Source organism: Misgurnus anguillicaudatus, unplaced genomic scaffold (genome assembly GCF_027580225.2).
Source record: "Misgurnus anguillicaudatus unplaced genomic scaffold, ASM2758022v2 HiC_scaffold_31, whole genome shotgun sequence".
Taxonomy (NCBI): Eukaryota; Metazoa; Chordata; class Actinopteri; order Cypriniformes; family Cobitidae; genus Misgurnus; species Misgurnus anguillicaudatus.
In genome coordinates this window covers 3,858,935-3,885,634 of record NW_027395281.1, presented here as the reverse complement: position 1 = coordinate 3,885,634, position 26,700 = coordinate 3,858,935, and the positions used below count along the sequence as shown (strand labels likewise).

The window sequence follows — 26,700 nt, the reverse complement described above, 5'->3', positions numbered from 1 at the left end:
AGAAATGTACTTGAGTAAGAGTAAAAGTAGCCATCCTTAAATTTACTCTAAAAGTACTAGTTACCCGAAAAATGTACTCAAGTAAATGTAACGAAGTAAATGTAATTCGTTACTACCCACCTCTGGTTGAGTATAATGAGTTTTTTTATAAGTTGGGTTAAAGCACCACCTAGTGGATAATAGCAGAATTATAGATTACCGTAAAAACTAATTACTGTCATTGGCAGGGACGCGTTTTGTCTTAATTGACGAGATAACTCGTCAATGGCTTGAAAATAGTTAAAATGACAAACATTGCTAGACATACATTCATTATTTATAGTTTGAATGAACAAACCCATTAAGAAAGTAAATACAGTAAAAATGGTTTTCAACAGCACTGCAGCATTTATAATTTATATCATCATCTGTGTTTAATTTAATTTGACTTTCTGTTTTCTTCAGGTTATTGAAAAGTTCTTCTTCAGCTGAAGGCTTCAAGTATCTGAGTGAAACTCTTGGTATAAATCCTTTACTCCAGAGAGAACTGAATCTTAATGATCATAAACTAAACAACACAAGAGTGAAACAGATCTGTGATCTACTGAAGGATAAACACTGTAGACTCAACACACTCATGTGAGGATTACAATACTCTCTTACATTTCATCTAACATTGTGTGACATCTGATTCTGATGAAGACTCTTATGAAGAAGATCAGGAAAGCATTATGTTGATGTTTCTTCTGATCATGTAGATCTATTTTGTTTTCTTTCTCTTTAGGTTGAATAACAGTTGTATTACAGCAGAAGATTGTGTTGATCTGATGTTAGGTTTTAATTCAAATCCTTCACATATAAGACATCTGGATCTGAGTGGAAATAAACTTGAAGACTCAGGAATGAAGATGATCTCTGATCTGTTGAGAAAATCACAATGCAAAATACAGAAACTCAGGTACATATTTATATTGATGTATGTAACTAAACAAATAAAATAATTAATCAATAGATAATCTTTATTATTTTTATTTCTAGACTCTCAGACTGTAGTATTGGAGCAGAAGGTTATGTTGCTTTATATTCAGCTGTGAGATCAAACCCATCACATCTGATAGAGCTGGATCTCAGTGGAAATGATCCTGGAGAATCAGGAATCAAACTCATCTATGATTTAATACAAGATCACAACTGTGCACTGAAGGAAGTCAGGTGATTACAGCTTTGAAATATTTATAACATTAGACACAAATGTAAAGTTTTTTATATGAAACTTGGTGGAGCAGACAGATAACACAGTCTATCTGGCATACATTATATGACGTGATGTAAAGTGATGTTGTTGTGTCTTTAGATTATTAAAGAGTGATGCTGCAGAAGAAGCTTGTGTTCATCTGCGTAAAGTTCTTGATGTTCATCCATTACTGTTAAAAGAACTGAATCTTAGTGATAATAAACTGGGAGAACTGGATGGAAAGAAACTCTCAGCTCTATTGATGGACTCTCATAGTAAAGTGAAGAAAATCATGTGAGTTGACTCTTCATACAGTACAGTATAGTACAGACTGTCAGATGATGATGATGATGATGTTGTTTCTTCTGTTTAGACTGAATGATTGTGAGCTGACAGAGAAACAATGTTCAGCTGTAGCTGCTCTTCTCTCATGTGTGAAAGAGATTGAGATGAACAACAGTCGTCTGAAGAAGTCAGGAGTCAAACAGATCTGTGATGAACTCAAGAAACCTCAATGTCAACTACAGATACTCAGGTAAGGAAACATCTAGCATCACATCATCTACACTGTTAAATATAACAATACTAACATTAATATAGTTTGGCATCTGCATGGTAACAATAACACCATCACAGAGTGAGCAGTGCACATTTCATGTTTTTTGTAACTTTCCACATGGCTCCATATTTTAAAATGAATTGCATGTATGGAGGTGAATCTAGTTGAGAATTCTCATCTGTATATGCTCATCTATGATCTGTCAATGCAGAACAATGCATAAACTTTATCCAGTACTGTAGTTGATAATTTTATTACCTAAAACTCATCTTTGAACATCATACATCATATGTCCCTGTCCCTGGTTTAATCCTGCGCTTCGAGCTATGAAGGCAAGAGGCAGACAACTTGAACGCCTCTATAGGAAAACGGGCCTAACCATACACTTTCAAGTATTTTCCGAATATATTAACCATTACAAGGCAGCTTTAGCTGATGCCCACTCATCCTACATCTCCAATATCATTAATAAAGCTAACAACAGGCCCAAATCCCTGTTTAACATGGTTAACAGGTTAACTAACTCACCCATCCATAACACCAGTCTACAGGAATCTGATGACTTGTGCTTCTCCTTCCTGACCCATTTTCAAGATAAGTTAGATGCCCTATGCGGCGCTTTTGATATCGAGCCGACCATGTCCTCCTTGGAGCAAGCTCAGCCTATTCATCTGCTGAACAACTTTACACTGACAAACCCCACTCAAATAAGTCTTATAATCAAAAAATCGAATTCCTCTTCTTGCCAGTTAGACCCTGCACCTACATTTCTTCTGAAACACTGTATAAATGTCATTTCTGCACCTATTTCACATCTTGTTAACACATCTCTTATTTCTGCTAATCTTCCGATTTCTTTAAGACTGCTGCTATTACACCTGTACTCAAAAAACTCCCTACGCTACAACTCTCTAATGGAATGACGGAAGTCCAAAATGGGTTCATTAACAGAAGCTAGTTATTATAGTTTAAAATAGAGTAGTAAATAAGTTTAAAATAGGGATATTTTTCCTTACAAAAAATCTCATGTGAATACATAAAATCTAAACCAGACATATTCAATTAAAAGACAAGTTCAGTATTTTACACTTAAGGCCCTGTTTTAGATGATAAAATTGAACGGTTTTGACTGAAATTTGGAAATATGATGCTGGCACGAGAATTTTCGGGTGTTTGTTGTATCAGCTCACACCTTTATAATGGGTATATAAGTGCACAGGAACAGGGGTGGTCAGGGGTGTTCACTGATATGTTCACACAAAAATTGCTGCAAAATACGCATTCCAACAGGTTTTATCGTAGTTTTTGTCCAACTCCATTGACTTGTATTAGTTGTGCTGTGAGGTACGGTATTACTCCGCGCTGGGAACGTTGTTTGTATTCTTGCAATTGGCAAAGGTGGATTATCGCCACCAACTGGGCTGGAGTGTCTATTATTCAAGCTCTCAGCGGAAGAATGTACGGATGTGAGGCGTTTGGAAAAATAGGTCCACAAGTTAACAACGAATGCTTAAACAGCTGTTGGAAAGCGTCTTTTGCAGCGATTTTTGTGTGAGCATCCCAGCTAACAGAAAAAAGTTCTAAGAACGTTCCCTGAAAGTTTTTAACGTTCCCAAAAACATTCTGCCAACGTTAAAAGTGTCCAGTTTTCTTGACGTTCTAAGAACGTTTTTGTGTTGTCTCAACGTTAGAGGAATGTTACATTTTACCATTTTTAAACGTTATGACAATGTCATGTTTTAATGTTCACAGTCACACAATGTTTAAAACAACAGCTGTTTATTATATTGACTTATATGATTGTTATGTAAATGATAGAGAAACATTGCATTTTATTATATTTATTTTTTATATTTATATTATTTTATTATATTTATTATATATTATATATCTATTATATATAAGTTTAGATGTTGATGTTTTGTTTCATTTTAAGTCACCATTATTGTGATTAGTGTTCGTTTTAGTTGGGCTCTTGAGCCTTGTCTTTTGCTTGCTAGTTTTTTCCCTGGTTGTGTTAACTTTTTGTTAATACACCACATTTGTTATGAACATGTTAAGTTAGTAGTGTAATTCTGTGGTGTGGTGGTTGGTACATAATGGTAAAAAATCATTCCTAATTAATTTACTAATCAAAAGTTTATTTTCTGTCAATAATGTAAACGAGAGCCAGCACTTTCACAGCAGTTTGTCATTAAAGAGTTTTAGAAACTTTGGACAAAAAATATCCGATATTTAATTGGGACGTACAAACATCAAGAATCAGACTATGAATCTCAACCATGGTGACAATTAAATGAAAAACTTCATGCTGCAATGCATGCTGGGTATTACAGTTTTTCTCAGTCGCTTTGGTACATTTCTCGAATCATACTCACAATTTGCAAAACAGTAAGTGCATTTCTCACAACAATTTGTACAAATAGCAAAACATCATGGATAACCTGCAAAAGCCACTCTTTTACTCAAAATACTTAGTTCATCTCTCAAAATTAAATATCTGTGTCAATGAACATGTCAGTGCCATCAGAATAACAAGTCATTGTGTCATTGTGTACGGATAAGACAGTCAAATTGTTTAGTCATGTTGTCAATATAACAGTTTACTCTGAAGTGATGTTCTGCATGTAAACTATGGCTAAAGTTTTGACCACAAGTATTGTAAATTGTAAGTTACACTTACTATAAGTTATGTGTGAGTTTGATTGCAAGAGACTTGACAAAATTTACATTTACGCTTTTACTGTTTGTACTGTAATTCGTTGAAAGACCATGTCATTGTCATAAAGAAAGATAAAGACAACACTGCAAGCACTACATAGCATAAAGAGAAAAACAAAACAAAAGTAGAAATGTGAACATGATAGATGTCTAAAAGATGTCTAACCATAGCCCAAGAATAGATGATGCATATACTTTTAGAACATGTAAAAGAAATGAAAGCAAACACCTTGAACACACTTTGCTTACATGTTAGAATATCATACATCTTCAAGTTATTTTGGCAAAAATGGCATGTAACCAAATTCAAGGTTATTTAGGGTAGAAGTGGGTTACTCATAGCCAGACTATATTGGGTCAATAGTTAGCAATCATTTCAACGTCTCGGTTTTTGCTTGCTGGGGACGTTTCTGTCTGTTAGAGAAAGTCAAGATTCACCAGGGAGCAATTTACCAATTCAGGACAGATTTAGAAAAAATGTCTAATGGAAATGTATAGAAATATGTTTGACCAGATATACTGTATTTTGACAACATGTTCAACCATTTTGCATGTAAAGACTTATACTATGAACTAATGCCTAAATGTTGTGGGGGGTGAGACTATTCAACAGAGAATCATTATAATACATTTTGATCAACATGACATAAGCAACTGATAATGTAGGAAAAAGCAGAGAATTGTACATAATCATTTGCATGGATGTACCAAAGCATTTGCAACTTGTTCAAAGAAATGAGAAACTGCTTTTTTGATGTGCACAAGTGACACAATGATGTGAGAATTGAACAAGCAGTTTTGAGAATTTCAATTCTGATCTGAGAAATGTACCAAAGCGACTGAGAAAAACTGTAACAAATTACAAATCTCATTCAGGACTCCCAGCATGCACTGCAGCATGGATAAATAATGATTTTTTTTCCAATTTTCTTTGTCACCATGGTTGAGATTCATAGTCTGATTCTTGATGTTTGTGCGTCCCAATTATACAGCAGATATTTTTTGTCCAAAGTTTCTTAAACTCCTTAACGACAAACTGCTCTGAAAGTGCTGGATCTCATTTACATTATTGACAGAAAATAAACTTTTGATTAGTAAATTAACTAGGAATGATTTTTTACCATTGTGTACCAACCACCACACCACAGAATTACACTACTAACTTAACATGTTCATAACAATTGTGGTGTATTAACAAAAAGTTAACACAACCAGGGAAAAAACTAGCAAGCAAAAGACAAGGCTCAAGAGTCCAACTAAAACGAACACTAATCACAATAATGGTGACTTAAAATGAAACAAAACATCAACATCTAAACTTATATATAATAGATATATAATATAAAATAAATATATAATATATAATAAATATAATAAAATAATATAAATATAAAAAATAAATATAATAAAATGCAATGTTTCTCTATCATTTACATAACAATCAAAGAAGTCAATATAATAAACAGTTGTTGTTTTAAACATTGTGTGACTGTGAACATTAAAACATGACATTGTCATAACGTTTAAAAATGGTAAAATGTAACATTACTCTAACGTTGAGACAACACAAAAACGTTCTTAGAACGTCAAGAAAACTGGACACTTTTAACGTTGGCACAACGTTTTTGGGAACGTTAAAAACTTTCAGGGAACGTTCTTAGAACTTTTTTCTGTTAGCTGGGATATCAGTGAACACCCCTGACCACTCGGTGAGTTTCACGTCTTTGTAAATGAAAGTTTAATGCATTTTAGGAAGGATTGTTCCTGTGCACCATTAAACCCATTATAGAGGTGGGAGCTGAAACACAAACACCCAAAAATTCTTGGGGCAGCCGCATATGTCCAAATTTCAGTCAAAACCATTCTATTTCATCATAAACAATCTGAAAACAGGGCTTTAAATGTAAAATACCCAACTTGTCCTTTAAGTAGTATCAGGGAATTAGGGGTGGGTTGGGAAAAGACAAATACTGTATACTCAAAAATTACAAGTTAATTAAACACTGAGAGCATCTACAGTCTGTTTAATTCATGGTAATCTGCTTACCTTCTGTATGTATATTTGGAATAGATAATAGCACAGTTATATTTATATGTTGCTGTCTTTCAGGCTGAATAAATGTGAGCTGACAGAGGAAAGTTGTTCAGCTCTATCTACAGTTCTCAGTTCAGTCTCCATCAGTCTAGAGGAGCTTGATCTGAGCAATAATAATCTAAAGGATTCAGGAGTTAAGCTGCTCTCTGATGGACTGATGAATGTTAAATGTCGACTGAAAATACTGAGGTCAGCTGTAGCATTAACATTTTACACCAGCAACAGCATTTTCCTCATGACAGTAGTTTACTTTCTGACTGCACTTAACTAGCAATAGTTTCTCACATCTTCTACCACATTGCAAATGAATTGTATGAATATCATATAAATTAAACAATTTTGAACAAGACCATTTGAAAGATGAATCCTAAAACATAAGAGTTCTTAAATAAAAATCTGTTCACAACTTTTACTGTATGTTGTAATGACCTGTTTTCTTCTCTAGACTAACAGACTGTAATATTGGAGCAGAAGGTTATGCTACGTTATGTTCAGCTGTGAGATCAAACCCTTCACATCTGATAGAGCTGGATCTCAGTGGAAATGATCCTGGAGAATCAGGAGTCAAACTCGTCTATGAATTAATACAAGATCAAAACTGTGCACTGAAGGAAGTCAGGTGAGCTGTAATGCAAATACAACATGTCGCTGCCCAATGAAACACATATGTCACCAAGGTGTAATGATATAATCCACATTTGACCAAAATTGAGTTTATATGGACATACGTGCATACGCGTTTTTCTGATCATTAATTAGAATGGCCAAGTCGCGTTTCATATTGAAGACGCTCAGTTTATTAAATAGCCTACGTGTTAGTTTATTAAATACGCTTAGTTTATTTAATATTAATTATAAATGTATTAAATGTCTCTTGCAAACTACAGTATGAAGGGACAATGAATCAATACACTGACATGGTAATGCTAGACAGCAAGGGTGTGTTGAAAAGTGGTGGGGTATCAGATAAAAACATTATTGCAGGACGGGAAAAATATTGAATAACGGCGCATCAAAAATGGGCATAGCGTAGGCCGGTCAACAACAAGAAAATACTCAGCATAAAACACTTAACAATGTTGACTGCACACATGTAACAGTCCCTGCAACACCAGCTCAACCGAACAGTGCCAAAGCACCATACCATAGAAAACAGCAGCGTGTTTAGTCAATGATTACGATCAGGGTGCGATTTGTGAAAAAAACAGAGAGGGGATGTTTTCATAGGCGTCTATTTCGGTGACATTTCGTCATGAGTCATTTTGTACCCACCACTTTTAACTTCCGTCCATAATAATTTTGACTGTTTTCAGTGGTTATGAGGAGCATGAGAGAGAAATTTGGTAATCATTGTCCGACCTAACAAAAATCCATTATAATATATATATTTTTTTAAATCCATTATATATATTTTTTTTAAATATTTCTAATTAAAATATTTTTTATATTCAGACATGTGCTCTCAGCTCACGAGCTCTGATCGGAACAAACCCGAACCTCACTGTCTGCTGAATTTGCGCAGAAACATCAAAATACAAACAGCTTTTTAAAACGGTTTTAAAACTAAAAAAATGTTTATAATTCTTGACAAAATTAGAATATAGTAAAAAAAAAAATTTTGGAAAAAAAAGTTTTTGGTGGGCCTGTTGAAAAGTGGGGCTGTGCCTGCAGGACATCATCTTTCCAAACATAACCTGCGCGAATGAATGCTTCTCTGTCCACAGCACATTTCAAAACATTTTAATTCATAAAAATAAATCATGAGAACATGAACTCATCACTGCATTTGCAGGAATTGTAAAATCTTTTTTCTTATTAACTCATGAAGCAGCCTAACGCAATATTTTTACTCTAATAGCTTTTCTTTCCTTACACATATGAACTGTGATCATGCACAACGAAAAAACATGCAAGAATTAAATCTTGAATGGCAAAATTATATGGCACAACGTAGTGTCAACTTAAACATAAATATGAACAATGGATTGGTTGCAAAGTTAAACCATTACAGTAGAAACAGTTTTACTGCTGCTTTTAAGGTAATAACATTAACTTTACACCGCTATGCTGAGCTACAGTGAAATGATAGAAAAGACAGATGCATTATGTGTTAGTCATGAACTGGACGTGCCCCCCAGCTAACAGAAAAAAGTTCCAAGAACATTCCCTGAAAGTTTTTAACGTTCCCAAAAACGTTCTGCCATGGTTGAGATTCATAGTCTGATTCTTGATGTTTGATTGTCCCAATTAAATAGCGGATATTTTTTGTCCAAAGTTTCTAAAACTCTTTAATGACAAACTGCTGTGAAAGTGCTGGCTCTCATTTACATTATTGACAGAAAATAAACTTTTGATTAGTAAATTAATTAGGAATGATTTTTTACCATTATGTACCAACCACCACACCACAGAATTACACTACTAACTTAACATGTTCATAACAAATGTGGTGTATTAACAAAAAGTTAACACAACCAGGGAAAAAACTAGCAAGCAAAAGACAAGGCTCAAGAGCCCAACTAAAACGAACACTAATCACAATAATGGTGACTTAAAATGAAACAAAACATCAACATCTAAACTTACATGTAATAGATATATAATATATAATAAATATATAATATATAATAAATATAATAAAATAATATAAATATAAAAAATAAATATAATAAAATGCAATGTTTCTCTATCATTTACATAACAATCAAAGAAGTCAATATAATAAACAGTTGTTGTTTTAAACATTGTGTGACTGTGAACATTAAAACATGACATTGTCATAACGTTTAAAAATGGTAAAATGTAACATTACTCTAACGTTGAGACAACACAAAAACGTTCTTAGAACGTCAAGAAAACTGGACACTTTTAACGTTGGCAGAACGTTTTTGGGAACGTTACAAACCATAGACATCATATAAGTAGACGCCCTATCGACCGCTACTGCCTACTAGCGCGGCGAGATATGGGGCCGCCATCTTTGGCTGCGTTTACACTTGGCATTAACATGCGACCTGTATCCGGATGTTGTCCACATACACATTGAAAAGACAAGTGTAAACGCGTCTGTGATCGGAATGTTATCCGATCTGTGTGTCCTGAGGGCTATTTCATAAAACTCGCTTGGAAAAGCGAGGATTAAAGTTACAAACTCGACTTGAATTAACCTAACAAATGAGGCGAGGCTAAAGCGGTTTCAAAAAAGGCAAATGAACCTTACGCAATCCAACTAATGTGATCCAGATTTCCCTAGTCAAGATAATTGCGCGTGCACGCTATTCTTGAGCAGCCCTAGAGGTCGAGCGTGGATCAAATCGATCAAAGTTAAAGAGAAAGCGGTAATTTTTGGTAAAAATGTATGAAAATGTACTACTGACTGAAAATTATAATACTACTGCAATAAAGAAACCCATAAAATAGTTGGAAAGTCCTTATGGATTAAATCCTTGCATGCAGAAACTAAATTTAAATATATTGTCTTATTTTAAAGTGATCGCATGAAAGCATGAAACACTGTTAGAAATGATGGCCTAGTGGTTAGTGCTCTCAGCAGCGCATGCGGGGATCCGGGTTCGATCCCCGTCAATGCTTATGTGGCTATGCTTTGCTAATTTTTATATACTGTACTTTTTAAAAATAACACAAATCTTAACTTTTAAAAGACAATTTGTAGTTTACTAAGTAACCTATATAATACATATTTAGCAGATGAATGATTTTAATACATTTACAGTAACTTTAAATGTAACTTAAATTTTTTTTTTATTTGGGGGTACATTTCAAAAGCAGCAACTTAAGTGGACAATAAAGTAACAGGTGAAAATAAAATATAAATATATTGTTCATAAGAAGTGTAGTTGATTTAAGCATAATCATATGCTAGAAGAAGTGTCTAATCTCATAATGTTAGCTGCCAAAGATGTTGACTGGCAATGAGGAGAGCACTGTCATCTATCAGCAGCACAGCTTTACTCCTGCAGATGAACTGTTCTTGAAAGAAAAAAATGGGGTCACTGAGAGCATGGTGGGTGAACAGCATATGCATTTCTGAATTTACAGTAGTACAAGAAATGATTGTGTAAAATCATATATGTTACACATATTCTTGAGCGATCATTATTACTTGACATGTTACTCAAAACATTTTTGATGGCAAATTATGTGTGCGTTATAGAGCCACAAGTCATCATGTTAAACCCTGGGAGTATGAGAGATTTTAAACCACTGGTTTATTATCACACTGTTAAAAAAATTAGCTGTAGTTATGCAGCTGTTTGCCAGTAACGTATGTAGATTTAAAGGTTTATTATTTACTGGCAACAGTTTGTTCAAAGTTAAATCAACATTAAACATTAACAAGTCTATGATTTTACAGCATAAAACTATAAAATAACAGCCTCATGCAAAGCATTTTGTGAACCAGAAATCCTCATGAACCTTTTTCTGTTGTTTCCTTCATATTTTGGTTCCCAGAATGCTTTGCATGAGGCTGTTATTTGATGGTTTTATTCTGTAAATAAAAAGACTTGTTAATGTTTAATGTTCATTTAACTTTAAACAAACTGTTGCCAAATAACATACATATAAATCTACAGTAAGTTACTGGCAAACAGCTGACAGTAATACTGTAAGTTCTACATAATTTTTTAACAGTGTAGTGTTAGGTGTTGATAGATAAACAGAGTTTTATGAATGGTTACAGGGTGAGGATCAGTTGAAGAAAAGCCTGAGGTATAAGCACATTATACTGTAAGTCTACAGTACAAGCCTTGTGAGCTAAAAAATTATTGTATGCAGGACACTAACAATCTTCTCTGTGATAAAAAAGAATTTTAACTCATTACAACAAAATGCCAAGAGCATACCATCACATAATTTTATTGTATTCCTTCAGCCATGCAGACACCATAATTTTGTTTTAAATTTCGAGAAAAATGTAACAACTAGAGAAAGATACAAATACTGTAGATCTTTAAAATAATGTGCATTTTTATGCACACCAAGCATAAAAAAATTAAATGGCTGTACTTGACTTTTGTGTGTTGTATATTTAAATTAAATTTCCTCTTTGTGTGACAGACAATCTAAATAAAAAAAAAATAATAATTATATATATATATATATATTTCATCAATACGTTGCAATTATATGAATTTAGATACATCTTAAATTTGTTAATAAACTATTATCCTTATATTGAGGTAGTTAAGATTATCATTTATATTCAACATTTGATAGGCCTATATACCATATTATGAAACACATGTCTATATTTTATTAATTATTATTGTAACAAAATTTAAGTTGAGTTAAGTTGATTTTCTTTAATTGTTAGATTAATAGTGGTTAATAAAGTCAAATAAAATGTCAAAGAGTCAGCTGTAATATCATTGCATTTACATTTCAGTGTTAGTGGAAGTCTAGTTAAGCAACAACTGAGGCTTAGCCTGACAGTTAGCCTGCTCCGGACCAGGCTAGTTTGCAAGCATAAGTTTCCATAGTAACCGGGGTTGAGCTAGTTTAAGTTTGTTTTATGAAACGAAATCCACCGGCAATAAGCCAGACTTAACAAAATAAGCCTGGCTTATTCTGTAATCTAGTTTTATGAAATAGCCCTCTGATGCAGAGGTAGTCGAGGAAGCTTTGTGATCGGATCTCAGTGTAATGTAAACGCAATCCAGCCATCGTATCTGCATTTACAGGTCAACGTCACACAAAACCCGCCCACTATCATCTCCTCCCACTGACAGCTGTTAAAAATTAAGGACGTTAGGTCATGGAGCGCAGGTGAGAGACGCATAAATTCATATTTGTGGAGCAATGCTAGCTAAGCTTGAAAGTATCTTGAAATAAATCGATATAAAAAAGCATTTTAACACTGCTGACTGTATAAAACTTATTCAGGCATATGTTTAATATGTTCCAACTATTCATGGAGAGATTTAATATTTAACAGCAGAATTTAATGGATCGTTATAATGTTTGAGTTTCCATGGCGACATTACGTGAATGTTGCGCTTCTTTCTGGTCAGTCGACTGTTTCTATTTCATTTAACACATCTTAAGTTACTTGAAAACACGTACAAACCATAATAACATTAACCAAATACATTTATTCAGTGTTTGTTTAATGCAAAGAAAGTTATTTATAAATGTGTTTGTAAATTATATTACTTAACTTCTTACGCACTATAAACAGGAAATGTAGGAAATTGTTAGCTCTTTTATTTAAATCATATTAAAATTTCCAGCAAACATAACTAACAACAGTTTATGGTTAAAATAGAAATATAAGTATATATAAGTTCAGGCAGCAAAAGCCCGTTGTTAAGGCAGACTAAAACAGTGGACTCGTTATGGTCATCTAATGTTTCACACGGATTTTGTTGTTGATGAAAAGCATGCGGGTGAAATTTAAAGGGGTCATAGGATGAAAATCAGACTTTTTTCATATTTAAGTGCTATAATTGGGTCCCCAGTGCTTCTATCAACCTAGAAAATGTGATAAAGATCAACCCAGTAACTTTGTTTGGGTAAGCCATTTACTGCAAGCATGTGAAAAATTAGGTCGTTCAGATTTCGCCTGTTTTGTGAGGTAGGTAGCATGGCGAATTATAATAATACCGCCCCCTTTATCTGCACTATCCAACCACAGCACTGCTATTTATTTCAGAGAGTAAGAGGGAGAAAAGAAGAACTTGACAGCACAATTGAGTTTCAATTACAACAAATCACCATCATTGTGATCAGTGTTTGGACTTCATCCGCTCATTTGCATTTTAAAGGAAACACCCCAAAACGGCTCACTTTTGCTCAGACCTACAAATTTGCAATTTTAACATGCTGTAATTAATTATCTGTGGGGTATTTTCAGTTAAATCCTCACCTTCACACTCTTGGGACACCAAAGATTTAACTTACATCTTAAAAAAATCTCATAATATGACCCCTTTAAGTTCAGGTAACATTAAGATACACCGGCTGAAACGTTCATCCGCGGTGCGGACGCTGCAGATAATCAAAGATAAAGCCTTTAAAGCTAAAAAATAATAACGCTTAAAATGTGAACATCACGGTTATTGGGGTTGTTATGTTGTTGGCTTCTCAGAAGCACTGTACAATGCGGGATTGCGGTTAACGCGACAACCCTAAATCATGTGGCTAAAGACAGCTGTAGCCATTTTGATTGACAGCTATACATCCAGCGCGTCTCCCCCCGCACGGGATCCGATCACACATCCAGATACACACTGCAAAATCCCGGGAGTTAAATTAACACTGCTCAGTGTTTATATAGGTCCACTCCCCAGAGTGTTAAAAAAGTAACACCGGAGAGAGTTAAAACCTGCAATCTGTGACTTTATTCTCTCTATCACCATCTCTGTTTGAAAACTGAAATTGCATTTTAGTTCTTACTTGTAGAGTTATTTTCTTAACTTAGGATTAGATGTTGGCTGTTTCATTTAAAGTCACCATTATTGTGATCAGTGGTTGTTTTAATTGGACCCTTGAGTCTTAGTCTCAGCTTTTCAGCTCTTTCTGGCTGTTATAATTGCATGTGTTTAAAACATGTTTGTTGTGGCCAAAGAGGAGACACTAGTGCATTTCTATGATTGTAATGGTTCTTAGGATATACTTTTAAATAACACTCTTAAAAAATAATTTATTTAGGGATTTTGTATTGGAAGTATTTATTTCTGTCAATAATATGATACTGCAGTATGAGATCCAGACATCACATAGCAGTTTTTCATTCTGAACCATTTTTAAAAACGGACACTTACAGATTAACTGCTTTATAACGTAGACACTTAAACATCAAGAATCAGAGTATAAATCACAATGATGGTGACAGTAAAATGAAAAGCTTCATGCTGCAATGCATGCTGGGTATTAACAAATTACAAATCTCATCCGGAACTCCCAGAATGCACTGCGGCATGAATAAATAATGAACTTTTTTACCATTTTCTTTGTCACCATTGTTGAGATTCATACTCCAATTCTTGATGTCTATGGATCTACATTGTTCAGTGGTTAATGTTTTATGTGCACACTATCAAAATCCTTCAGAATGTCAAACTGCTATGAGAGTTCTGGACCTTGAACTGTAGTGATTTATTATTAACAGAAAATGATGCTCCTGATCAGGGAGGAAAACTACATTAAAAAATCTGTTCATTAAATGATTATGTTTGACATTTTGTTTTAACCATCAATATTCAATCACACAATAACCTTTTCTTTGCTATAACAACGTGTTTTAAACCCACGAAGATATAGCAGTTAGAAAAAACTAACCAGCTAATGGTCAAGAGTCAAGTCCAACTAAAACAACCACTGATCACAATAATGGTGACTTTAAATGAAACAGCCAACATCTAATCCTAAGTTAAGAAAATAACTCTACAAGTAAGATGTAAAATGCAATTTTAGGTTTCAAACAGAGATGGTGATAGAGAGGAGAAAGTCAAAGATTGCTGCTTTTAACTCTCTCCGGTGTTACTTTTTTAACACTCTGGGGAGTGGACCTATATAAACACTGAGCAGTGTTAATTTAACTCCCGGGATTTTGCAGTGCAGAAGCCACTTTGATGTGACAAATGTAAACGCGCCGTGTCCTGATATACTGATGATCCGATCTGCGTGATCGGATCACCGAGATCGCATGTTAATGCAAAGTGTAAACCCAGCCTTAGATCGGTCACCCGCTCCACTCAGTGTAATCTGTATGACTGGTGGAATGAGCTATCAGCGCATTTAATTAATCATATCTCAGTGAATACCGAACTGATTTTCACGCGGGTTTTTTTGCTGCAAAGGTCATTCATGGACCTATGATACAGGACACATGGTTCGGCGTATTTTAACCCCTTATGTGCCGCAAATCCCGTTTGAGTGGAGGGTGACAATGTGATGTACATCTTTAAATGAATATTTCTCTGGGATTATTTGGGCTAGAAACCTAATCTTGGTCTTGTTTTAAAGCAGACAATTTAGGGTTTTTCCACAAATGAGTTAGAAAGTAAAAATATTAAATATAAATATTTTTATAGCCGTTTACCTTTATTATAATATATAAAATAATGCAGTATTACATATTAATTTATAAATAAAATTACATAAAAGTTCACGTTTCACACAATAAATAATGTTAACATGAAGCAATATGTCTCAATTAGTTGTGATCCAAATTTCAAGTTAAAATCACAAAAAAATGATGTTTGTGTCACAATTTTAATGGTTTTACCTACAACTGCCACTAGATTTTGCCACATACTCTTGTACTTTTGTATACTCACAAACTAATAATTTACTGTCACCGCATTATTATTCATGCAAAAAGGTTTTGAAATATTAAAACTACATTCTGAGAGCTTTCCGATGATATATATCTTGTCATGATTTTTTAGGTTTAGAGTAGGGTTTTAGTGTTATATGCAAAAAAAATTTGGCCTACCTGTGGGCCCGTAACATTTTAGAAACTGACTGTCACTATGTCATAATTTTCCCCAAATGGTAATGAAATATGAAAATTATACTCTTTGAGCTTTCCAATATATAGTTTGTCAAGATTTAGGTTTAGAATATAAGTGTTACAAACACTAATGTGGACAGCGCCACTTAATGTTCATAGTAGGAATGAATGAATATTCACTAAACAGTAATAAAATATTGTGATATAAGATATTAAGTGAGTCCGAAATCAAAATATGTGGTGTAGGATATAAAATATTTTATAAATCACACACTATAAATATGACAAAGATGCAGAAACAGATAGTTGCAGTAAAATAAGACTTTTTAATAAGGCGAAGAAACAATTTTAAATGATTTGTAACCCCCCCTCTCTCTGCGCGCACACAAACCCACGCACACACACACACACACACACACACACACACACACACACACACACACACACACACACACACACACACACACACACACACACACACACACACACACACACACACACACAGAGGACTGTTTTGCAGAGCATCTTTCCCGTGCTACTTTTCTGTAGTTCAAGAGAGGTGAGTTTGGCAACATGGACCATGTTACATGGTAGAGCCTTATCTTTAAAAACACAGACACAACCAATGACAACGAGTCAGACTGATAGTTGTCGATTCCAAACCGAGTCTCCTCAATGTCCTCCCTACGAAGGAAAACATCCTCTGTTCCAGATCCTCCCGCACGACTGTTGACATCTTAGCTTTTTAAAGCTCGGCATATCACGCAGCTCACAGCACCATAATAATAATAATAATAATAATAATACACATTTATATCGCCTTACACAATACTCACAACAGAGAAACTCTTGTAATTATTACTTTACTTTACTCCACCTCTCCTTGCAGGGTGAACAGCGACTGGTGCAGTAAACATAGCCTAGCGAACGTTAGCTGGCTACGATTTCAGTACAGTAAAATCAATAATCCTGGCTCTTTCTCAATTTTCTGGTAATATTCTATTCACAAAATACAACCAATAGTACCGCAATGTTAAAAAGTACTTGTGAAAATAATCCTCCGGCCTCTATTTGCGATGGTCTGCCGATTAGAACAGGAAAATGCTCCACAGTGCTCTGGCATCTTATCTGCTGCCATGCAACGAAACTAGGAGTACGACCGGTTTAAGATGGCCGCCGTATTTCTCAGTCCCCAGCGGCCAATAGGGCATCTAGTCTTCTATATGATATCTATGTTAAAAACTTTCAGGGAACGTTCTTAGAACTTTTTTCTGTTAGCTGGGCCGCACCTCGCTAAATGCCTCTTACATGTGTAACTTCGGCGATTCTCAGTGGTGTGACGGGGACACTAACTCTGCTTGTCATCATAAACAGATAATCAGATTGTGATGTTTATTCCTGCTTTATTAATATGCTGAATAATATGCTGCTGAATATGCTGCCTTCCTTCGTTTCGACACACAGCTCCAAAAACATCTCGCAAGTGTTGATAGGCTATTACTCGTGAGTTGTAACCGGGTGTGTAACCAATCAGATAGCGCCGTGGGAGGGACATTGAGCAAGTCTGCAGAGTGGTGAATACAGAGAGGCTGCGCGGCAGCTGTATCAGAGCCAGCCAAAGTAGCGCATTTTAAAATAAAATTGACTTTAATCAAACCACGGATCTGTGATAAGTTTTGTGATGCGTCTCGCCACTAGTGTAGCACTGATCACTTTGAGGGGGGGATAAATTTATCCCCACCGGGGATGAAAATAATTAAGCAGAGGCAGGGATACATTGACCAGAAAGGGGGAAATCCCACGCATCCCCCTCGGCAAATCGCACCCTGATTACGATGAAATTCATTACATATGTACAAGAAAACACACCATAAGCATACAACGCAACATATGTGACCCTGGACCACAAAACCAATCTTAAGCATCGCTTGATTTTTCAGAACATTTTAACCAAATGCTTGTCCCCAGCGTCCCCAGTGTAAATAACACCTATGCTAGACAGATACTTTGTTTGCACAGTCCTACCGTAATTTTGTCACTCCTAGACGTACGTCTGGCGTCAGGGGGAACGTTTAGCTCGATGAAGGAAAGTCATTGTCTCACCAGCCTATGTTTATTCGGCTATATCCAGTGCTGAGGTTCGATGAAACTTCATGAGACCGGCGAGATGCTTCCACAGGGCGGGAGATACGCAGCGTGATGGACAGCTTTGACACCAAATGGATAAACGTGAAAATCAGATGACATGATTTCACAACTTTTCATTGACCATTTATAAATGTGAAGCATACTGTATACAGAAATGAACCTGGACATTCAATCCGTCGAAAAATCTCAAAATCGGCAAAATGGACATACGTGGTTTTCATCGGACAGTGACGATATGCAGGATAATTATATACGGACTTTATTACAGTCTTAATATAATCATAATGAACATAAAGCAAATTTTGTCAGGATCCTTTCAGTCATGCTTATGCAAGTCTTGTTTTTAGTGACAGGGTCCTGACAGCCCTGTATACTTGTCTTGTGTCTGTGTGGAGAGTCACATGACCTGTGTTGTTTTATGCGTGCCTCGTGCTTTCCTGTCTTTAGTCTTGACCCCACCCTCTTGTTTCCTTGTTAATTGTTAATTATTCATGATTAGTTTATCACCACAGCTGTTTGTAATTGTTCCCTAGTTTAGTTTTCCCTATTTAATACCATTGTGTCTGATGTCTTGTGCTGGTTAGGGACAGAGCCGGCCTTAAGCATCTGGTGGCCCGTTTCAATAACTAATAGGGGGCCCTATCCACATAAAACATAAGCACAATAGAGCAAAAAGCAAGGATTCCTGTTGGTTTGCATCAATGGTATATTATTTTATTACGTGCACTTTCAGATTCACGAACAGGCAGCTCAACAGAAATGATCCAACCTTATTTAATTAAAACTATACAATTATAGTTGCCTCGCCCTATCATGGATGCTAAATTCTCTGCTTAATTGATTTGCGCAGTATATTTTCAGCTGTCTGGGCTGACTTTAAAAAAAACATCTCAAACATCCCCTCAACTTGAATTATTTAACAAAAGCAAAGAAGAAAAAGTGTCTGACTGACACTGAACCGAACTTATAATGAAGAGTTTCGTTGCAAAACGAAATAAATCAATTTTTTAACATTTTTATCTAAACATGTTTATTATTATGTTATCATGGTATTATTTTGTTTCATGGTGCTACTTAAATCAAAACAAACCAACTGCAGTTGAGTTGATATTAATTGGAATGCATAACCAAAAAAACGAGATTTCTAAACAATAAAAAAAAAAACGGATTTATCTCGTTTTGCAACGAAACTCTTCAAATAACGATGGGCTCCGCGTTTTTTTCAGCACCGTAGACAGCTCACCTGACGGCGAGCGTAGATTTCACCTGAGCCCTTTTTAGAAATCCACCCTTCTTTCTTTGAGTGCTGAGAATCAGGGCCGCATTAACTCTATAAGGGGCCCCTGGGCTTTACCATTTTGTGTGGCCCTTCGTCCGCCAGAATTGCAGCCTACATTCTAGGGGTGTGCAGCGGAGTCAGTATTTGTATCTGTATTTGTATCTGTAACAGTCTTAAAATTATTTGTATCTGTATTTGTATTCTGATGGAACCGGAAGTGGCGGGTCTTAAACCGGAAGTTTGTCATATTACATGAAAATGTCATTTTAAACGCATTTTAGCTTTTTATTATAATTATAACTTAAATAACTGTAAACATTTAATAAAAATAATAATACAAAATTTTAATCAAATAGACAATAACTTGATTCTCGTTACTATTATGCATGGAAAGCAAACATCTCATTTTTAAAGCCTCATACAACTTGTGCCTATGCATCATTCTATTGTAGCATTAAAATAACAAACTTGAAAGCACATTGACAAAACTGTAGGCTACATCACCTTTAAACGTTTATTGTGTCTGTCAGCACAGTTCCATCATGAGACCCATTCTGTCTTAATGAGTGTGATGTTTTCAGAAAAAAATAAGTAGCCTACATTAATCCCTCGTCTAGCGATATAAATATACTAATTAAACATCTAAAATGATCGTTATTTGTAAGTTGTCTGAGAGTGAAATATAACCTAATACTACTCATACATCCACATGTCTGACATGGTTTCGGTTTAAAAACATGCAGGAATTTGAAAATAAAATGCAGGACTTGCTTGATGTTTACAGAGATATTAAGGCAGATAAAGTTCGGGAACTGATTTATGTAAAAAAGTTATTAAAATCAACAAGACTCACGCTGACTTATAGATCCGAAACGCAAAAACACCCGTTTTGACAAGAATTTACAAAAGCATATTAAGCATTACAACAAACTTGCTGAGCTCATTATTATCTATGTCCATACAGCGTTTGTGCCAACATATCGAATTGTTTAAAAAAAAACTCTCTCATTAATCTCCACCTAAATAAATAAATAATCAGATATTCGTTTACAATATCTTTACCTAAATAAATAAATAATCAGATATTCGTTTACAATTACAGTATTCTCTATTATTTAAAAATCAGTTTTGACTTAGTTCAAAACAAGCAACATGATTTTAAACAATAAGGTAATTAGAAAGATTTAATCCAATGTTTCAGTTGTTATTTGCTTACTTTATTTTAATTTCAATTCATTTCATAGTAATCTTCAGTTTAAATTTAGCTTTTAAAATGTTACATTTTCATATTTTTATCTATTTACTTATTTATTTTATATTCCCTAGATTGACCATAAAGCTTGCTTCGACTAGAAGTAATTAAAAGATCATCTACCGGAGTCACACGGAGATATTCATGAATATTTTATTATAAGAGTGCAACATTTTATCAAGTTTTTTTTGGTCTTGTGTAATTAAATAAAAAGAAAAAAAACTAAAAGGGTATTTTTTACATCTGGGTTTAAAGAAGTTTGATATTAGCAGCGTTTTTTAAGATTTTAAATTACTTCCAAAACAGCTTGCGTCTCTAAATAAGGGACGCGTAGAAAATGTCACTCAACAGGCAATTCTATACTTTCGTTATTTTAAAATTAATTTTAATATTTCCTTGTTTTTATTTAATTGATAGATTATTTAGTGTTATCTGATTAAACTATTTGTGGCTTGTGTTTTATTCCCCTGCGCATTTAGGCATTTTGCACCCATGTTCTGTACCTTATTGATTCTGACTTCATTTTGTTTTTATTTTTTATTAAATGTAAAGGTAAATTCTGATCTAATTTAAGTTCTGTAAGTTATGGATTGCTTTCCGTTGTGTCGATGTTGCGCTGTTGCATGCTTTCACATTAAATTTAGCCGAACGTGCTAGGTGCTCTGCGTGATCGTATTTAGGGGTTTATCAAACTAAACATCAACAAACGGATTTTTTCGGCAAGTATAAGTTTTAAAATGTTTTTAAAAAGGTTGCTTAACTTGTCAAAGGTTGAGCTACAAAACAGGTAAGCAGTTTTTTTTTTTTTTTGGTGATGACACCAAAAATATCTGACACAATTGTCTCTCCGGGTTGGTCTCTCTTGTGATTTAATATTATGGTCGGTGTTAACTTTCAAATGATAGAAAAGAGATTCCTGAAACAAATGTTATAAGAGTCGTCAGGTGTTTCAAGTGAATACAGAGATGATCAAAGCAATAGTGTCTATAAAATCATTAATTTCAGTGTTTTTTGGTTATAAATGAACCGTTTAAGGAATTGTATATAAAGCTTGTTTTTTTTATAATTTACAGTAACAAATTATATGTAATTTCTCGTCTTTTATTTCCCTGCCCGCTAAATCTCAAAATGAAATAAGATCGCTGAACTTATAGGCTTCCGAGACAGAATCTAATTTGTTATTTATTAGATTTAGTTATCAAAAATGTTTTGTGTAATATCTTTGTGTGCTGTTCTGTACATATTGGCTTTAAAATGTTATGAGGAGTCATTTAATGAATGTTATATACACGTTGTCTTTCATATTAAGATAAAAACGCGTCCTCAGTTTCGTCTTTGTTCATCACTTGAAAGGCACTTGTGGTCACTTTATCAGAAAGCTGTCTTTGTGTTGCCTTCAGAAATGCAATAATGGATATTTCAGACAGACATTTTAAAAAGCTCACTAATGATTGCAGGGTAGCCTACAGTAAGTGAGAGATTTTCTTGCGCAGGAACTGCATTCACGCACGGACATTCAAAGCAAAGCGATTAAGCATAATTTTAAAGGGAGTATCAACTTTTTATAAAATGCGGTTGTTATTTTTTTCCGGCATCTCGGGGCCCTTCCCAGCACGAGGCCCTGGGCTTAAGCCCAGGTAAGCCCATGCATTAATGCGGCCCTGCTGAGAATGCCCTGATAAGTTCATCTTTGTCCAGCAATTTTGTCGCCTCGTGCTCAATTAAAATCTGAACGAGAGCTGACGGGATCTGTGTTTAATAGGCTATTATAAAAACAGATACATAGTGTTATGCGGGAGCAAAACAAAAAAAAAGATTTCCAAGCCATAGTAAAAAAATCACCCCTCACACAGTAAAACTCCCAGTGTTAAATTAACACTGCTGGGAGCATATATGGTCCCACTCTACAGGGTGTTAAATTTACACTGAATCAGTGTTAAAGTTAATAAGGTAATGAAGTGATGATTAAGACATTAATGGTGAACACCTGCTGGTCATTTCATGTCAAATCAACTTAATTTTAGAATTGTTCCTGTTTCTAAGTTTTTCTTTTCTTTTTCTGGAGAAAGTAATACTAAAATGATGAAAAAGGTCAACATATTAAATGCAATAGATATATAAAAACTGCTGTGTGTATATATGATTCTATCTTACAGAGTTTTAAAAAGTTACACTGAAGCAGAGTAAAAAGCTGCCATCTTTAACTTTTGCCTCTCTATCATCATCTCTGTTTGAAACATAAAGTTACAACTTGCTTGTAGAGTTACATGGATGATAAGTTGAATCTCTATACAACAGCTGTATTTCTGGTTAATAAAGCGAGTCACCATTGTGCCGATTAGTGTTTCCATTAGTTGGGCACTTGAGTCTTGAAGATTAGAGTTGGCCTTCTTTTGTTCATTGTGTTCATTAAACACATTTGTTGGAGCAGAGGGAGGTGACACAGCTGAAGTTATAAACTGTTGGAGTGCTACAGTAGTTGTTAAATATTGTGATTCACTGATCTCAAACTAAAAAAAAACACCAAATGTAAGTTACATTTTTTATGTTCAGTCAAACCTGTGATGTTCCTATGCTTTAAATCCATACCCTTAAGAGTTAATTTTTTTTACACAAATCTAATCTGTGGTTTCAGTCGGACACCCTGAGACATCAACAATCACCCTATAAAACACAATCATGGTGACAATAAACAACAAAGCTTCATGACATCAACAATTACCCTACAAAACACAATCATGGTGACAATCAACAATAAAGCTTCATGCCGCAATGCATGCTGTGTACCAGGATTGTAGAAAACTCCTTCATAATTCCCATCATGCATTGCAACATGACACAATTGTGCAACTTTCTTACCATTTACATTCACCATTGTTGAGATTTGTATCCGAAGTCATGAAGTCTCTTTAAACAAAAACAAAAATAACTATAGAATCAAAACACCCTTATCCAAAACTGTGTCATTTGCATAGAGAAACATTTTTATGCTTTTTTCTTTACCTTTCTCATATCATATCATATCTTAATATTTTTAAAACAAGCAATTTTAGATGGGTTGATAAGATTTTTTCTACATCAAGCAACAAACAAGTGCTTTTATTGAAACACTGTTGCAATTGCTAATATTGGAGAGTTAGTCTAGTGAAGGTCAAGGGACAAACGCCTAACTAAAGGAAACACTAATCACAATAATGGTGACTTCAAATAAATCTAAAACACAAACTGGAGATTTATTGTGATAATTTTTGTGATAAATATCCATTTGACTTGTGATTACATCATATCAGAAAGAAGATTTGTCTACTAAATCACACGTGTGGATGCTGGAATAGTTGAGCACTTTTATTTTTTCTGACAACAGTTGTTTAGAAGTTAAACTTATCCTCTACAAAATAGCTCTACAACAAAATTAAGATTGGGTTTCAAACAGAGATGATGATATTGGCAGCTTTTTACTCTGCTTCAGTGTAACTTTTTAAAACTCTGTAAGATAGACTCATATATACACTCAGCAGTTTTCATATATCTATTGCATTTAATATGTTGACCTTTTTCATCATTTTAGTATTACTTTCTCCAGAAAAAGAAAATAAAAACTTAGAGACAGGAACAATTCTAAAATGAAGTTAATTTGACACAGAATGACCAGCAGGTGTTCACCATTAATGTCTTAATCATCACTTCATTACCTCATTAACTTTAAAACTGCTTCAGTGTAAATTTAACACCCTGTAGAGTGGGACCATATATGCTCCCAGCAGTGTTAATTTAACACTGGGAGTTTTACTGTGCATTTATCTAAAGTTCTTGGTGATTATGTTCATTTAATGGAACATTGTGTGGATGTTGCGTTATAGGAAAATGCAGTCATGCACAAAATATATTAAAGGCAGTCAGTAAATGCACACAGATGTTATACACATATGTTTTAATACAATTAAATACTGCATTAAGGTTAGTATAAAATCCAATCATATTATTTAAAAAAAACACCATTGAAATCAGCCCCTAAAAACTATTATTTAAAACATAGAATCGCACTTGCACAGCCAAGCCTGATGAGATGGTCGAATTCAAAACTGCGTTTTTGCGCCTTGAAGGGCACTTCGGGAAGGGAGCCGCTTAAACTTTCACTCCAGATCAAATTAAAATGACAATGTTTTCATTGCTCTATTCTCCAAGTAGCGGTCACAGTCATGCAATGAGACACAATTGCGCAACTCTCTGCACAGCTCTGATATTCGAAGGGAATAAATAGGGCATATAGCGATGAGTACTTCCAATTGATATTCTCTCCATTTGTGACGGAAAATTTGTCGGAATGAATGCGCACGGGCTAACTACGACAGGTAACACAATTAAGAAATGTCGGTTTTCACAAAAAGAAGGCTATTAAGCTCTCGTCTAGTGATCCCGATGCTAAAGAATAATTAAACTTCTAGAATTATCCACATGTGCACGTTTTCTGAGAGTTTTTATGAAGCACTGTGATGCTGCTGTAAACGATTCTACATTGATTTATAAAAATGAAAGAATTGACTTTTAAAAATAATTTAAATGACATATAATAAATATTAATGCAGTTCTACAATTTTTTTATAAAATACATTCATTTCAGCTCATTTCATATTAATAATCTGATTTCTATAGGCTAAAGCGCGTATGAACGTCCGAGAGAAAATAAAGAGCAGAAACTAATTGATTTACAATGAAAGATATGTGATTGCTTAACATCCACTGGCACTGACAATGTGAGCTCCCCCGTGCAGGAATCATAGCCCCCCATTCAAACATTCTTGCGCCAGGCTGGGGCCCTCCTTTAGGGTGGGGCCCGTTTCAATTGAAACGGTTGAAACATAGCTAAGGCCGCCTCTGGTTAGGGATGGGGCGATTACCGGTTTCACGATTAACCATGATAAATTGTCCTGACGGTTAGTATTATCGTTTAAAATGTAATTATCATTACAACCGTGTTTGATTACCGTGATTTTGAAAACTCGCTGTAAATCCTGTCCAGCCAGAATCAGATTGAATCTTATGTGTGCATTTGATGTTCTTATTTAAGCTACTGTTCTTTAAAACAGGTTCATACATCTCAGGGCTCTATGTTAATGTTCATTTAATGCAGGGGTGTCCAATACAACCAGTTGATCGCAAATGCAATGCGGGTAGATCGCACATAAGTTAATAACTGTGTATGCTGCTCCACTCCTCCACGAGCTTCGGAAAACAAAGCGCCAAATTGGCATTATGGTCTTAGAAACAAGTCTTTTTGTGTTGTTGCACATTTCTTCTCAAGTGTGTTTTTATAAATCTTATGCCTGCCTGCTGCAGCTAAGTCGTCTAACTTCCGAAATTTAAATGCACATACATGCAGGAGTTGATCCACACGTACGGTGTATGTGCGCGCGATCGATCGACCAACCGAACGAGAGAGAGAGAGAGAGATGCGTCTGATAATGTTGTCATTTTCTAGTTTATTTCATCAAAACCGCATCTCCGCTAATTCGCTATAAGGAGTACTCGGCATGTACTCAAGGATTTTTTTTAACTCCTCAAAAAGAATGGAGTAATGGTGACAGCCCTAAATTCAACGTAGAGATAGTCCTCCTAACACACATTTAAAGTGTTATTAAAAATGTAACAGTGTTTTGTTAAAAAATGTTTTTAGCAGGTAGGTCTTGTCGGCTTTCCCAGCTAGAAATAAAAAGTTCTAAGAACGTTCCCTGAAAGTTCCCGAATGTTCCCAAAAACATTCTGCCAACGTTAAAAGCGGCTAGTTTTTTTTAAGTTCTAGGAACGTTTCTGTTGTCTGAACGTTAGAGTAATGTTACATTTTACCATTTTTAAACGTTATGACAATGTCATGTTTTAATGTTCACACAATGTTTAAAACAACAACTGTTTATTATATTGACTTGTTTGATTGTTATGTAAATGATAGAGAATGAT

At 34.7% G+C, this 26,700-nt stretch overlaps 1 protein-coding gene across 16 annotated transcripts in view; it reads left to right on the top strand.

Moving 5' to 3' along the window:
• The window catches only part of LOC129454094 (uncharacterized), a 476,448-nt gene that overhangs the window by 134,127 nt on the left and 315,621 nt on the right, over positions 1-26,700 (top strand). For all 16 annotated transcript variants that reach the window (XM_073865347.1, XM_073865342.1, XM_073865343.1 and 13 more), the window contains 7 exons: positions 445-618; positions 764-937; positions 1,018-1,191; positions 1,334-1,507; positions 1,587-1,748; positions 6,604-6,777; positions 7,034-7,207. In XM_073865347.1, the coding sequence (XP_073721448.1) occupies positions 445-618; positions 764-937; positions 1,018-1,191; positions 1,334-1,507; positions 1,587-1,748; positions 6,604-6,777; positions 7,034-7,207 (1,206 nt within the window). The remainder of the gene's footprint in view (positions 1-444; positions 619-763; positions 938-1,017; positions 1,192-1,333; positions 1,508-1,586; positions 1,749-6,603; positions 6,778-7,033; positions 7,208-26,700) is intronic.